This window comes from Martes martes (assembly GCF_963455335.1).
Source record: "Martes martes genome assembly, chromosome: 16".
Taxonomy (NCBI): Eukaryota; Metazoa; Chordata; class Mammalia; order Carnivora; family Mustelidae; genus Martes; species Martes martes.
In genome coordinates this window covers 32,964,858-32,978,138 of record NC_137904.1, presented here as the reverse complement: position 1 = coordinate 32,978,138, position 13,281 = coordinate 32,964,858, and the positions used below count along the sequence as shown (strand labels likewise).

The window sequence follows — 13,281 nt, the reverse complement described above, 5'->3', positions numbered from 1 at the left end:
CTCCCCTTGTATCAGTAACATCTTCTAAACTTCTTGTTCCTTTCAGCAGAGTTCTCGGAGTCTCCGTCATGCAATATTCATCACCTATTTCTTAAACCAGAGACTCTCTCTCACCTTGGCCTCTCTCTTGTCTCAGCACACACTCCGTTTCTTTCCAGGCCTCACCAGGTAAGGGACTGCACCCCACAGCTCTTCACGAACCCAGCATCAACCCCACCTGACTTGGGAGCATTGACTGTCCGCCAAGATGGGCACTGTGGGGCACAAATAAAGATCCGTGTCTTTCTGCCTCCAGGAACTTTCAGTTAAACTGTGGAAGAAAACCGTAGTCACAGGAAAAGCCCATTAACATGAGGATGTGGTAAATGTTGCATGAAAAGTGATTGCTAGAAAAGTGTATTTGAGACCAGAAGAAGGGAGGATGTCTTAGTGGAGGAGAATACCCAGAAGAAGTGATTGCCAGAGTGATTCGTTTCCAGACACTTTCTAAGGAACTTGACGGGTTATTCTATTTCATGCCCTAGACAATTCTCTAAAGAAGATGTGTTTATTCCTGTCTTACAGATGTGGAAACTGAGACTCAGAGAGATTAAGTAGCTTAATCAAGGTCAAATCTCGAGTGACTAGAAGCCCTGAATTTGACGGCGGGTGTGTTGGACTCCACTGTGTCCCCAGACTGGATCCCATGGAATCTTTGAAAGGCAGGTTGCATATGTCTCTGGATGGCTTTAAGATATCTCACGAATGTATATGACAGCACTAGCTTGTCAGCTGTCTGCTGACAAGCCCATTAATAATAGCACCTGGTGATATGGTCTGCACGTGAGGCTCCGTCCTCTGGACCCGCACAACTCAGCTGGAGCCCCGAATGAGCACTTAAAGTGACTCCATGCATCTGTATCTATGATTCCTTTTCTTTAGGAGGATGGAGAGGGTGCCATGGAGCCAGGGAACCTCACGTGGGTATCAGAGTTTGTCTTTCTGGGGTTCTCAGAGACTCCAGAGCTCCAGCTCTTCCTGTTCCTGGTGTTCCTGTTTGTCTACACCACCACTGTCGTGGGAAACCTCCTCATCATGGTCACAGTGACCTCAGATACCCGGCTCCACACTCCCATGTACTTTCTGCTCCGAAATCTGGCTGTCATAGACCTCTGTTTCTCCTCTGTCACTGCCCCAAAGATGCTGGTGGACTTTCTCTCTGAGAAGAAGACCATCTCCTACCAGGGCTGCATGGCCCAGATCTTCTTCTTCCACTTTCTGGGAGGTGCCATGGTCTTCTTCCTCTCGGTCATGGCCTATGACCGCCTTGTTGCCATCTCCCGGCCCCTCCACTACATCACCATCATGAACACTCAGCTCTGTGTAGCCTTGGTGGTGTCAGCCTGGATGGTAGGATTTGTCCATTCCATTTACCAACTGGCTCTGATGCTCCCATTGCCTTTCTGTGGCCCCAACATCCTGGATAACTTCTACTGTGATGTCCCCCAAGTGCTGAGACTTGCCTGCACGGACACCTCTCTCCTGGAGTCCCTCATGATATTCAACAGTGGAATGTTGGATGTCATCTGGTTCCTTATCCTTCTGGTATCTTACACGATCATCCTGGTGATGCTGAGGTCCCACTCAGGGCAGGCGAGGAGGAAGGCAGCTTCCACGTGCACCACCCACATTGTCGTCGTGTCTATGGTTTTCATTCCCAGCATTTACCTCTATGCCCGGCCCTTCACTGCCTTCTCCATGGACAAGGCTGTGTCCATCGGCCACACGGTCATGACCCCCATGCTCAACCCCATGATCTATACCCTGAGGAACCAGGAGGTGCAGGCAGCAGTGAGGAGACTAGGGAGGCGCCGGCTGGTTTGTAAAAGGAGCGACAATGAGTAGGTCCCTTCTCCTTGGCTTTGTTTCCCATTTGTTACATGGAGGGAAATCTACTGTGTCTTCTGTCTTCAGAGCTTGTGGATATGGTGTGGAGGTCCTCCTAGGAGGGTGAGTTTTAAAACTAAGCAACTGACTCAGATTTTTAGGAAGAAGGAAAAAGTCAGCTTTGGTGGCTAAGGTTTATGCTGGAGTTATGAGAAGTGTTCTCATGGTTCTGGAAAGCCACACCCTTCTTTTCCTCTTCTTGGTGGATGGCTTCCTCTTTGAGGAGGCTATTTCCCCAGTGAGAGTGGTTCTCGTTCACATGTTTTCCCAGCCCTTTTGGGTCGGTATCCAGAGTGTTAGAGAAAGCACAGGCCTTGAAGCTTTGGCCCTGTGTTGGGAGCCCCTGACCCATTTCTTCCCAGACTGGTGACCTTGGAGCAGCTCTCTGGCCTCTCTTGAGCTCATGGATTCTTCCTCACCGCACTGGCATAGAGCAGTATCTGTCCCCATAAACTCCCAGATCTCTTGTAAGAGTCCAAAACGTGTAGAAAAAGATTTTTATAAACCTTACCCAGAACCTAGGCAAGGATTATTGTCATTGTTATCCTTCTCCCTGACATTTCTTTCATCAGATGGGTAGAGTTTTGGAAGTGTTTGGTGGCCATTCCTCCGTGCAGGAAGGGAGGCCTGGAGAGGGTTGGGGCTGAGCTCCAGAGGGCCCTGCGACATGCCCGAGAGTGAAACAGAGTAGAAAGTGAACCTCAGTTTGGGGACATGTCTGCAAGAAAATATTCTTATTTTCATTTGTGGTGGATGGCTTGAACTCTTATGATCTTATTACAGGTATAGTCTCGTGAAAGCATTCTGGAAAGCCACACTTTCGTTTCTGCCTTCTTGGTGGACAGTTTCCACCAAATGTTGGTACCATTTCTCCATAAGAGGTATCTACTGTCTGTATTTTGACTTCTTTTTCCAATACTCTGTTTCGGTGTGAGCCTGGATTGTTGGAAACAGCACAAGATTTCAAGGTAAATCTTTAAATGAGACACCCCTAACCCACCACTTACCAAACAGATGATTGACCTGGGATGGTTCACTTGACTCTCTTGGCCTCATGACATCTTCTTCAATAAACTTGCTTAAAATAATATCTGGCCTCCAAACTCCACATTTATCATAAGAATTTAATAAAAAAAATTGTGTGAGATAACATTGGGTAAACCATGTAACTATTTTTTTCCAGTCTTTTTTCAATGTTTTTATTTTATTTTCAAATTGGAAAATGTCATCGATGTTCAGAGTATTTCCTCTTTACATTTTCAATGTAGTATAATAATTGTTACAAACAAAAGATTGTGTAAAATACATGTAAAATACATGAAAGATTATGTAAAATACATGTAAGTTATAAAATATTATAGCATTATGAAAGCTCTCGTAAAGGCTACTTGATTCAAGAAATAGAAGTTACCAGTAACTGATACCCAGAGGGTGCTTTCCCTCACATTCACTCACTCCTCCCCAAAATAAACCATCTTAAATTTTGCATTTGCCATCCTATTGCTTATAAAAACATTTTTATCACAGTTTTACATATTCAGTATATTGCTTTGTTTTGCTTATTTTGAGCATTATGAAAATATCCTACTATACATAATATTCTAGGGTTTGGGGGTTTTTTTACTCAACATTATATTTTTAAGATTATTTGGGTTGTTTTCAGGTTTATTGGTTTTTTGTTGTTGTTGTTTGTTTGTTTTGTTTTGTTTTGTTTTTTGCTATTGCCAACAGTGCTATTTTCAATATTCCTCTGTCTCCAAGTGCCTTTTTGGAGGAGTTTTGGGTTATATATCTTGTAATGGGATTGCTAAATTTTGAGATCTCCAAACATATAACTTTACAAAATAGTGCCAAATTGTTTCCCAAAATTGTTGTGCCCAATTACATGTTCATAAGTGGTGTCTAAGTGTTCCCATCGATTCACATTCTTCTAACAGTTGATATTGTCAGACCTCTTAATCTCTGCAAGTTTAGTGGGTAAAAATTATTTCTCTGTAGTCTGTAGAAATTGGCACTTCTCTCCTCCCTAATGTTTCTTTCTATGTTTTTATTGCATTCACTTTTTCCATGAAAGCCTTTTGTTAATCTTTCTCTTGACTTTTTCTAGTGAATGTAGGAATTCTCCTATCACTGGGTTACTGCTCTATTTTCAGTTACAGCATTGCAATATCTTCTTGCAGCTTATGGTCTGTCTTTTTTATATGGGGTGTTAATTTTAATGTAGTCCAGTGTATCAATCCTTTCGCTTTAATGTTAACTCTTACTGATACCTAATTTTGATATTAATTCTTACTGATATCTAATATTAACACTTACTGATATCTCATTTAGAGGACAGAAAGATATTCTACATATTTCTTTTACTTTAACTTAAACATTTTCTTAACTTTAAAAATTAGGGGGGGCCTGGGTGGCTCAGTTGGTTAAGCAACTGATTCCTGATATTAAAAAAAATTTTTTTTAACTTCTTGAAAAATCTCAAACTTACAGAAAAGTTGCCAGTGTAGTATGAAGGACTTTATTTTTGGAGGCTTGAGGGTAAGTAGCCAACCTGATGCCCACCATTCCTTAGTACTTAAACATGCATTTTCTGCAAAGACATTTTCTTATGGAACTGCCATACCATCATTAACATTAATGCCGTAACAATACATTGCTAGAGTCCAATCTTCAGCTTCAAGTTTTGCCAAATGTCAAAGTTGTATGGAAAGTTGTATGGAAAGAGAATCTGGTTCAAAACTGCAATCTGTATTTTGTTGTCATGTCTTTTTAGGCTCCTTGAATCTGGAAGAGCTTCTCCTTGAATTTAGTTATCTTGCCACTTTCAAAGATTACAGGCTAGTGATTTTGTAGAATGTCCCTTGATTTAGATTTTTCTGATGTTTCATGGTGATTAGACTCAGGTGATGCATTTCGGTGACTTTTTCAGGGGCATCCCAGAAATCATGCTGTGTTCTTATTACATCTTACGAAGTGCAAGTGATTTCACTTTGTCCCATTACTGCTGTCCCATCACTTTGATTACCTGTTAGGCTTCTCATCTTTTTTTTAAAATTTAATTTAATTTAATTTTTTTCAGTGTTCCAAAATTCACAGTTTATCCACCACACCCAGTGCTCCATGCAAACGTGCCCTCCTTAATCACCACCACAGGCTCACCCAACCCCCCAACCCCTCCCATACAAAACCCTCAGTTTGTTTCTCAGAGTCCACAGTCTCTCATGGTTTGTCTCCCCCTCCGATTTCCCCCAACTCACTTCTCCTCCCCATCCCCCAATGTCCTCTGTGTTATTCCTTATGCTCCACAAGTAAGTGAAGCCATATGATAATTGACTCTGCTTGATTTATTTCACTCAGCATAATTTCTTCCTGTCCCATCCATGTTGATACAAAAGTTGGGTATTCATCCTTTCTGATGGAGGCATAATACTCCATTGTACATACGGACCATATCTTTTTTATCCATTTGTCTGTTGAAGGGCATCTTGGTTCTTTCCACAGCTTGGCGACTGTGGCCATTGTTGCTCTGAATATTGGGGTACAGGTGGCCCTTCTTTTCACTACATGTGTATCTTTGGGGTAAATACCTATTCTCCTGAAGCTTTTTCAAAAGACAGAAACAGAAGGAAAACTTCCAGACTCTTTTTACAAAGCCAGCATTACCCTGATCCCCAAACCAGGCAAAGACCCCACCAAAAAAGGAGAATTTCAGACCAATATCCCTGATGAATACAGATGCCAAGATTCTCAACAAGATCCTAGTTAAGAGGACCCAACAGTACCTTAAAAAGATTATCCACCATGACCAGGTGGGAGTTATCCATGGGATGCAAGGGTGGTTCAACATTCACAAATCAACCAATGTGATAGAACAAATCAATAAGAGAAGAGAGAAGAACCACATGGTCCTCTCAACTGATGCAGAAAAAGAATTTGATAAGATACAGCATCTGTTCCTGATTAAAATGATTCAAAGTATAGGGATAGAGGGAACATTCCTCAACTTCAAAAAAATCTATCTATGAAAAACCCACAGCAAATATCATCCTCAATGGAGAAAAGCTGATAGCCTTCCCTTTGAGATTAGGAACACGACAAGGGTGTCCATTCTTGCCACTGTTGTTCAACATGTACTAGAATTCCTAGCAACAGCAATCAGACAACAAAAAGAAAGAAAAGGTATTCAAATTGGCAAAGAAGAAGTCAAACTCTCTCTCTTTGTAGATGATATGATACTTTATGTGGAAAACCCAAAAGACTCCATCCCCAGACTACTAGAACTCAGACAGCAATTCAGGAATGTGGCAGGATACAAAATCAATGTACAGAAATCAGTTGCTTTCTTTCATACACTAACAATGAAAAAATAGGGAAATTAGAGAATCAATTCCATTTACTATAGCTCCAAGAACCATAAGATACCTGGGAATAAACCTAACCAAAGAAGTAAAGGATCTGTACTCGAAGAACATGCATAAAAGAAATTGAAGAAGACACAAAAAGATGGGAGAGCATTCCATGCTCTTGCATTGGAAGAATAAACATTGTTAAAATGTCTGTACTGCCCAGAGCAATCTATACTTCCAATGCCATCCTGATCAAAATTCCAACGTCATTTTTCAAAGAGCTGGAACAAACAATCCCAAAATTTGTATGGAACCAGAAGAGACCCCGAATTGCTTCTCATCTTTGTTATCATTTTCTCTTGAAAAATAGTAAATAGGGGCACCTGGGTGGCTCAGTGGGTTAAAGCCTCTGCCTTTGGCTTGGGTCGTGGTCTCAGGGTCCTGGGATCGAGCCCTGCATCAGGGGGGGTCTCTGCTCAGCAGGGAGCCTGCTCCCTCCTCTCTCTCTGCCTGCCTCTCTGCCTACTTGTAATCTCTGTCTGTCAAATAAATAAATAAAGTCTTTAAAAAAAAAAGAAAAATAGTAAATATTTTGTGGGCAGGTACTTTGATACTGTCAATATATGGTTCCTTAACAAACTTCCAATTTATTCTTTTGTTTATTTATATCTGTGTGGACTTGTGTTTTCCTTTTTAAAATCACTTGACTTCTAATCTATTACTTATTTGCCCCATATTTGGCCAGTTAGAGTCTTTCCTAGCTGGCTTCTGTGTTCTTTTTCTTCTTTGAGCACATCCTTACTTTCTGGCCCAGTGATATGCCCATGCTTATCTTGTACTTCCCTGTTCCAGCTCTGCAATCAAGCATTTCCTTAAAGAGTAGGGAAATGCCTCCTACTCTGCTTCCTTTTGCTGAGGAATGGCCCTTAGGAGTCACTCTGGCTGCTGGACTTGCTCATTCCTATATCCGCAGTCATGAAGATTTACTCCAGTTTTTTCTAAGAGTTTTGTAGCTTTAACTCTTACATTTAGATATTTGATCTGTTGGGTCCATGGTCAAAGGAGCGAGACTGATACAAAGCGAAGGTCAAGCAAAGCTTTATTTCGTGCCAAGCATCGAGAATCAAATTGACCGGACAGGGACATCTCTTGCAAAGAGGCGACCCCTCCCTGCCTTACAGACTAACCTTTATAGAGCAAAGGCCATGTGGTTGGGCCTGGCCACACACAGGTGGCCAATGAGATTGTAACACACAGAGAAAGCTGCACAGTCATGCTAGGTCCCACATGGGTGGCCAATTGAATTACAATTCACCCCATAGTAGCTATTTGAACTAGCCTATTACCTTGGTCAGAATTGGCACCCAAAAGGCACCCAAAGGGCGGGGCCCATACTCCTTGGTAGCTAGGGAGACAGTATGTGCCCCCACTGATTGAACACCTCCACCTGGCCTGACCCACCCTTGTATTTGGGCTTTGTTACCTGGGACTAGTTTCCGGGACTTGTTTTAAGTTAAGTCCCCTGGGGGAAGGGGCAGGGTCAATTTAAGTTTTACTGAATAAACAACAAAATGGCTGTTCAACCGAGGTGGGGCCGCTCTGGCTAAATAGGCCCTTAGAGATCCATTTCGAGTTAATTTTTGTATATAGTCTGAGGTGGTAGTCCAACTTTTTTCTTTCATGTGGATATCTACTTGTCCCAACACCATTAGTTGAAGAGATTATTTTCCCCCACTGAAAAGTCTTTTGAAAATCAATTGACTGTAAATGTATGGATTTATTCCTGGAGTCTTTAGTTCTGTTCTTTGGCATATATGTCTTTTCAGTGTTTCTGTGGAGGGACAGGCCCTTGGAGTTCTCCACTCTGCCATTTTCTCTGACATCACTGGATCCTTAATTTGCTAACTTATTTAATTCATCTCCCTCTATACAACCAATCTCCCATACTAGTTCCATTTCCTCACTCCACTACAGGCCAGCCCAGTTTTCTTACCCTACTCGTGTTCTCCAAAACCTCACATCCCAACATCCCCTGTGTGGACACCCTCCTCGCCCTGCTTGGTCTCCAGCACCTGCTGTCGGACTTTACTGCTGCATGAACATGCTTCTCATTCCTTTGAAGCTTTGACCTTCCACACTGAGTCGTCTCCCTCTGGGGACGTACGTTCTTGCTTGAATGCCCACAATGGGCAGCTGCCAGGAAGGGACACCCAGACTCTGACAGGGCACACTGGGCCCATCTGCGGACACCCTATTCAGACTGGGTTTCTAGTCTACATTCAGAAGCAATTCTGCTGACTCTATTTTCCAATTCCTCCATTATAGTTTTCATGTCTGTCAACATATTTTGATTTCCAAGAATTCCTTTTTGTTCTGTGACTTTCATCTATCCCATCCTGTTCTTATTTTATGGCTATTATATCTTCTTGCTTCTCTCAGAGGATGCTGATTATATAAAAAGGAGATTTTTAAAAAAATATTTTATTTATTTATTTGACAGATGGAGATCACAAGTAGGCAGAGAGGCAGGCAGAGAGAGAGGGGGAAGCAGGTTCCCCGCCGAGCAGGGAGTCCGATGTGGGGCTTGATCCCAGGATCCTGAGATCCTGAGATCATGACCTGAGCTGAAGGCAGAGGCTTAACCCACTGAGCCACCCAGGTGCCCCTAAAAAGGAGATTTTTAAAAAGTTTTCTTCTGGGACACCCAGGTGGCTCAGTTGTTAAGCGCCTGCCTTTGGCTCAGGTTATGATTCCAGGGTCCTGGGATTGAGTCCTGCATTGGGCTCCTTGCTTAGGAGGGAGCCTGCTTCTCCCTTCACCTGTTGCTCCCCCTGTTTGTGCTTTCTCTCTCCTTCCCTGATAAATAAATAAATAAAATCTTAAAAAAAAAAGAAAAGAAAAGAAAAGAAAGTTACCCTTAAAAAAAAGTTTCCTTCTCTTTCCCAGGCTATTTCTGTTTTCCTCTTTCATTTTTCTATTTATATTTGCTCTTTGCATTGGTGGTCTTCCTTAAATTCCTGGTGATCTTTTTTTATCTGCTTTTAAGAGTAAGACAATATAATGCTAGTTGCTACTTCTATGTAATAGGTAAAGCTTTTAGACTTCGCTCAGGGATTCAGGTGGGAAGCAACTATTTGCTGAAGGACCCCTAAGTGTCAACACATAAAGGATTACTTTTCTGAATTTTTTTTCCTTAAAGAAAAAAAAACTTGATTTCCTCTCTTTGGCTCATATGCTGGAATTTTGTACCGGGTGGAGATGGGTGATGAGTCTCAGGACTTCTTCGGAGAGAGAGATTCCTACCTGACCTCCCTCTCTCATTACATTACTTGCATTTGAGCTGGTGACTTCTCCTATTATGAATTTTCTTTTTTAAGAGAAACTTTGCATCATTGTCAAGATTCTCTTGCTTCTGGCCCATTATGTTCATTCCTGTTCCCAGGTGCTTTATAAGAACATAACAGTCATTCCCAACTCCTTTCTCCTTGCTTGTTCCCTAATATAGGTGTTCACTTTGCCAGAACACTTAAAAGCTAGGAGTTCTCATATGTTCAAGTGATCCAGAAATGACAAATACAATAAAGGATGTGTTGCTGGGGAGCTTCTCAGAAAGATTTTTCCTCTGTGATTAAAGGCAAGAGATGCAGGAGGAGAAGGAAACTGTCCCCACCATTTTCCTCACCTCCAGCCTTCGAATGGAGTGTATGAGGATTGGAGCCATAGAGACCATCTTGGCTCATGTTGGAAAGGCCAAGAGCATCACAGAGTCACTGAAGAAGTGTCTTAATATCATTGGGCCATGGGTCCCAGCTGGCTCATTGGCTTTGACTCCTTGGTTTTTCTAAATTACCTTTTTATTCTCCTTTTTCTCGTCTTATCTCTCCCCTCTCCTCCCTTCCTCTTCTCTTCTCTTCACCTGCCTCACATCTTTAAGAGTTTTTGAACCTGGAATGGGATGGGTCAAGGACACAGGCAAAGTTACAGCCCCTTAATGGCCCTCAGGCTTCGTTAAGTCTTTTCTGAAACAAGATGGGTTGTGAAGAAACAAAGGAGCAGGTCCCCCTCTGTCTCTTCTCCCCAACCTTCTATCTCCCCCCTTCCTGTGGCCAGGAAGGCCTTCATCTGTAAGTCACTCTCCTGCTCATGTCCTCTACTGGCTTCTCATGTCCTGTAAGATAAAATCAAAATTCGTTAACCTGGTTTCTCAAAGCTCTCCAGAGTCTGATCCCTGCCTCCTCTCCGCCCTCACCCCCCACCTCTTCCCTGTGCCCTGGCCTTGCTGAGGCACTTGGGGTTCCTGGAGCGTATGCTGTGCCATTTCACCTCTGGGCCTCTGTTCTTCCTGCCAGAAACAAACTTCTGCCCACAGACATGAACTGCCCCGTTGTTCAAATATCACCTCCTCTGGGAAGCTTCCCCTCTCTCCCAGGCATGACTGGTGGCTTAGCCCTTTAACCTTTGAGAATTCCCCTGATAGAGCTGTTCGCTGTTTGAAGTGAGTGCATTTATGTGTTTCTGGGTCTGTTTTCCCCGCTAGACTGTGAGGTGGTTGACAGCCAAATATGTGTCTTATTTTGGTATCCCCAGCACTGAGCATAGAGGTGGACTCAGACATGCTCTCTGGGCTTTCCTGCTCTTTAAGGAAGATAACTTCCACCCACACTAACAAACATTTACTGAATTTTCACAGTGGGCCAGCTACAATACCTCAAAACAATAAGCCACAGTGGAATCAATTTTTAAAGCAGATAAATCACCCACCATCTCACACTGAGGAACCAACTTTGAGGTTGAGATGTGGTGTAGCAGACATTCTACAGACATTCGTGTGCCTTGAGAGGAGACATATATAAACTAGAACACACATGGGCTTTCTAATTGAGAACTAAATCAGAATCATAAGGAATTAATCTAGATAATTTAATTACAGTTAATAATGTTATAATTAGTGACATCTGATAGTCAGTGAGACTGGTAAAAACCTATTGCCTTTCCCAGCATTAACACCGGCACTTTTTACAAGTGGCTGGATTTTATCATTTCTTTTTTTTTTAAAGATTTTATTTATGTATTTGTCAAAGAGAGAGCACACACAAACAGAGGGAATGACAGGCAGAAGAAGAAGCAGGCTCCCTGCTGAGCAAGGAACCTGATGCAGGACTCGAACCCAGGACCCTAGGATCACGACCTGAGCTGAGGGCAGTCGCTTAAAGGACTGAGCCACCCAGGGGTCCCACAAGTGGGTGGATTTTAAAATGGATTCAAACACTAAATATTGGGAAGAATTAGCTTTTTAAATCTATAGCTCTTGCACATGGGAGAAACCAAAGTTCGAATAGTGTTTTTATATGCCAGAGGGACCTTATGTTGCTAAGTATAAATATTTGCACTGAAAGAACTCAAACCAACCTAGAAATCTCATGTAGACAAGAGTGCTCTAAGAAATCATAGTTTTGATAGTACACCAAAGTTATAAAGCCAGGTAATTCCAATTATCACCAGTTCAGCATAATAAGAAAATATATGTACTTCCTATACTAGTCCTTGTATGAAAGGAAAGATCTTACTGAGTCATGCTCATATATAAGAAGTACTAGAATTTTATAGATGGTCCAGTAGAATTGGATTATGGATGAGGAATCAACTCTGTGGTCTGGTTGGCAGAAAAGAGACAAAGTTTACATGATTTTGGTTTCCAAGGTCGTATACAAATATTTTCCCACCTATGACTTGCCCAAGTCAAGATCAGTTAAAACTATTTTTTGAGATAGCAAACCAGTGGTGTTAGGGATGTCGTGAGAGAACTGTTCACATGCTGACGACCTTGAAGTGGTTCTCAAACTGTGGCCCCAGGGAAGCAGCAGCAGCATCTTTCTGAAAACTTGTTAGAAATTCAAGTTCTCAGGTGCCACTGAAGTCCTACTCAATGAAAATTCCACATGGGGCTTCTGAGTGTCAACACGCCCTGCTTGATTCCCAGGCATTCTCACGTGCACGAACCACTGCTCTATGAAATGAGTCTTTCCGAAAATCCCAGAAATCTGACTTCTTTTGAAGAGACTCTGTTTTTTCTCATGGTCTCCTTATCCTATTTTCATGAGTCTCTACAATTTCCAACATCCTCAGTAGGGTTTCTGTTTGTTTGTTTTTTGCCCTCAAGGCAGACCTCGAAAATAGTGTTTTGAGAGACTTAGCAACTTTTTAACAACTCCCACTGTTCCCTTGCCCCCAGTGGGAATCATTCCAGCTCAGGTTCCTGAGCTCAACCGATAGTTTCTCCCTGAGAATATGCCCTTTTCCCCAGGGTCATGCCCACGAGGATGCGTGTGAGGTGGCTGAGGGTCTCCTCACCTGCTGATAGGTCAGCAATAATTGGGTTCTTGAAAACGCTTGATGGAGGGTGGGCAGAATAAATAGATGATAGACTTGACTGTGAGGAGAGCCTTGGGAAGTAATTCAGAGGGAATGTGCTGTTAAAACAGCCGGTTTCGGTTACATGTAAAACCCAGTAATGTTAGCAAGTGGGCGTAGAACCAGCCTTATGAGTTAGGGGCAGGGGACAAGCAACATTACTCAGAAACTCTCCACAAAATCAATTACCTAATTTTTAAAAGATTTTATTTACTTATTTGACAGAGAGGGAGGGAGAGAGCACAAGCAGGGGGAGCAGCAGGCAGACAGAGAAGGAGAAGCAGGCTCCCCATTGAGCAGGGAGCCCGACACGGGGCTCGACCCCAAGACCCGGGGATCACCTGAGCTACCCAGGCATCCCTCAATTACCTAATTGCCACATTAATTTGACAATATTTATTGAGCATGTACCATGTCAGAGCTGCTGTTCCAAGTTCTGGGGTTACTAAGATATGGAAATTACAGTGTAGTTGGTTGATGGGAGAAGATGGAAAAAATAAATGATGACAGACCCACAAATGAGAGGGGTTCTTAAAATATTACAAGAAGCCCAAGACATGGGAATTAATTCCGCAGGGGAGAATGGGTGAACCGGGTG

The 13,281-nt window shown here is 42.6% G+C and overlaps 1 protein-coding gene across 1 annotated transcript; it reads left to right on the top strand.

Annotated features, from left to right (window-relative positions):
* Positions 1 to 939: 939 nt before the first annotated feature.
* Positions 940 to 1,884, top strand: LOC308357165 (olfactory receptor 4D2-like; the record flags this gene model as incomplete). Its single annotated transcript, XM_080826637.1, has 1 exon — positions 940 to 1,884. One exon carries the CDS (start codon positions 940 to 942, stop codon positions 1,882 to 1,884), a length of 945 nt encoding a protein of 314 aa, XP_080682763.1.
* Positions 1,885 to 13,281: the final 11,397 nt, after the last annotated feature.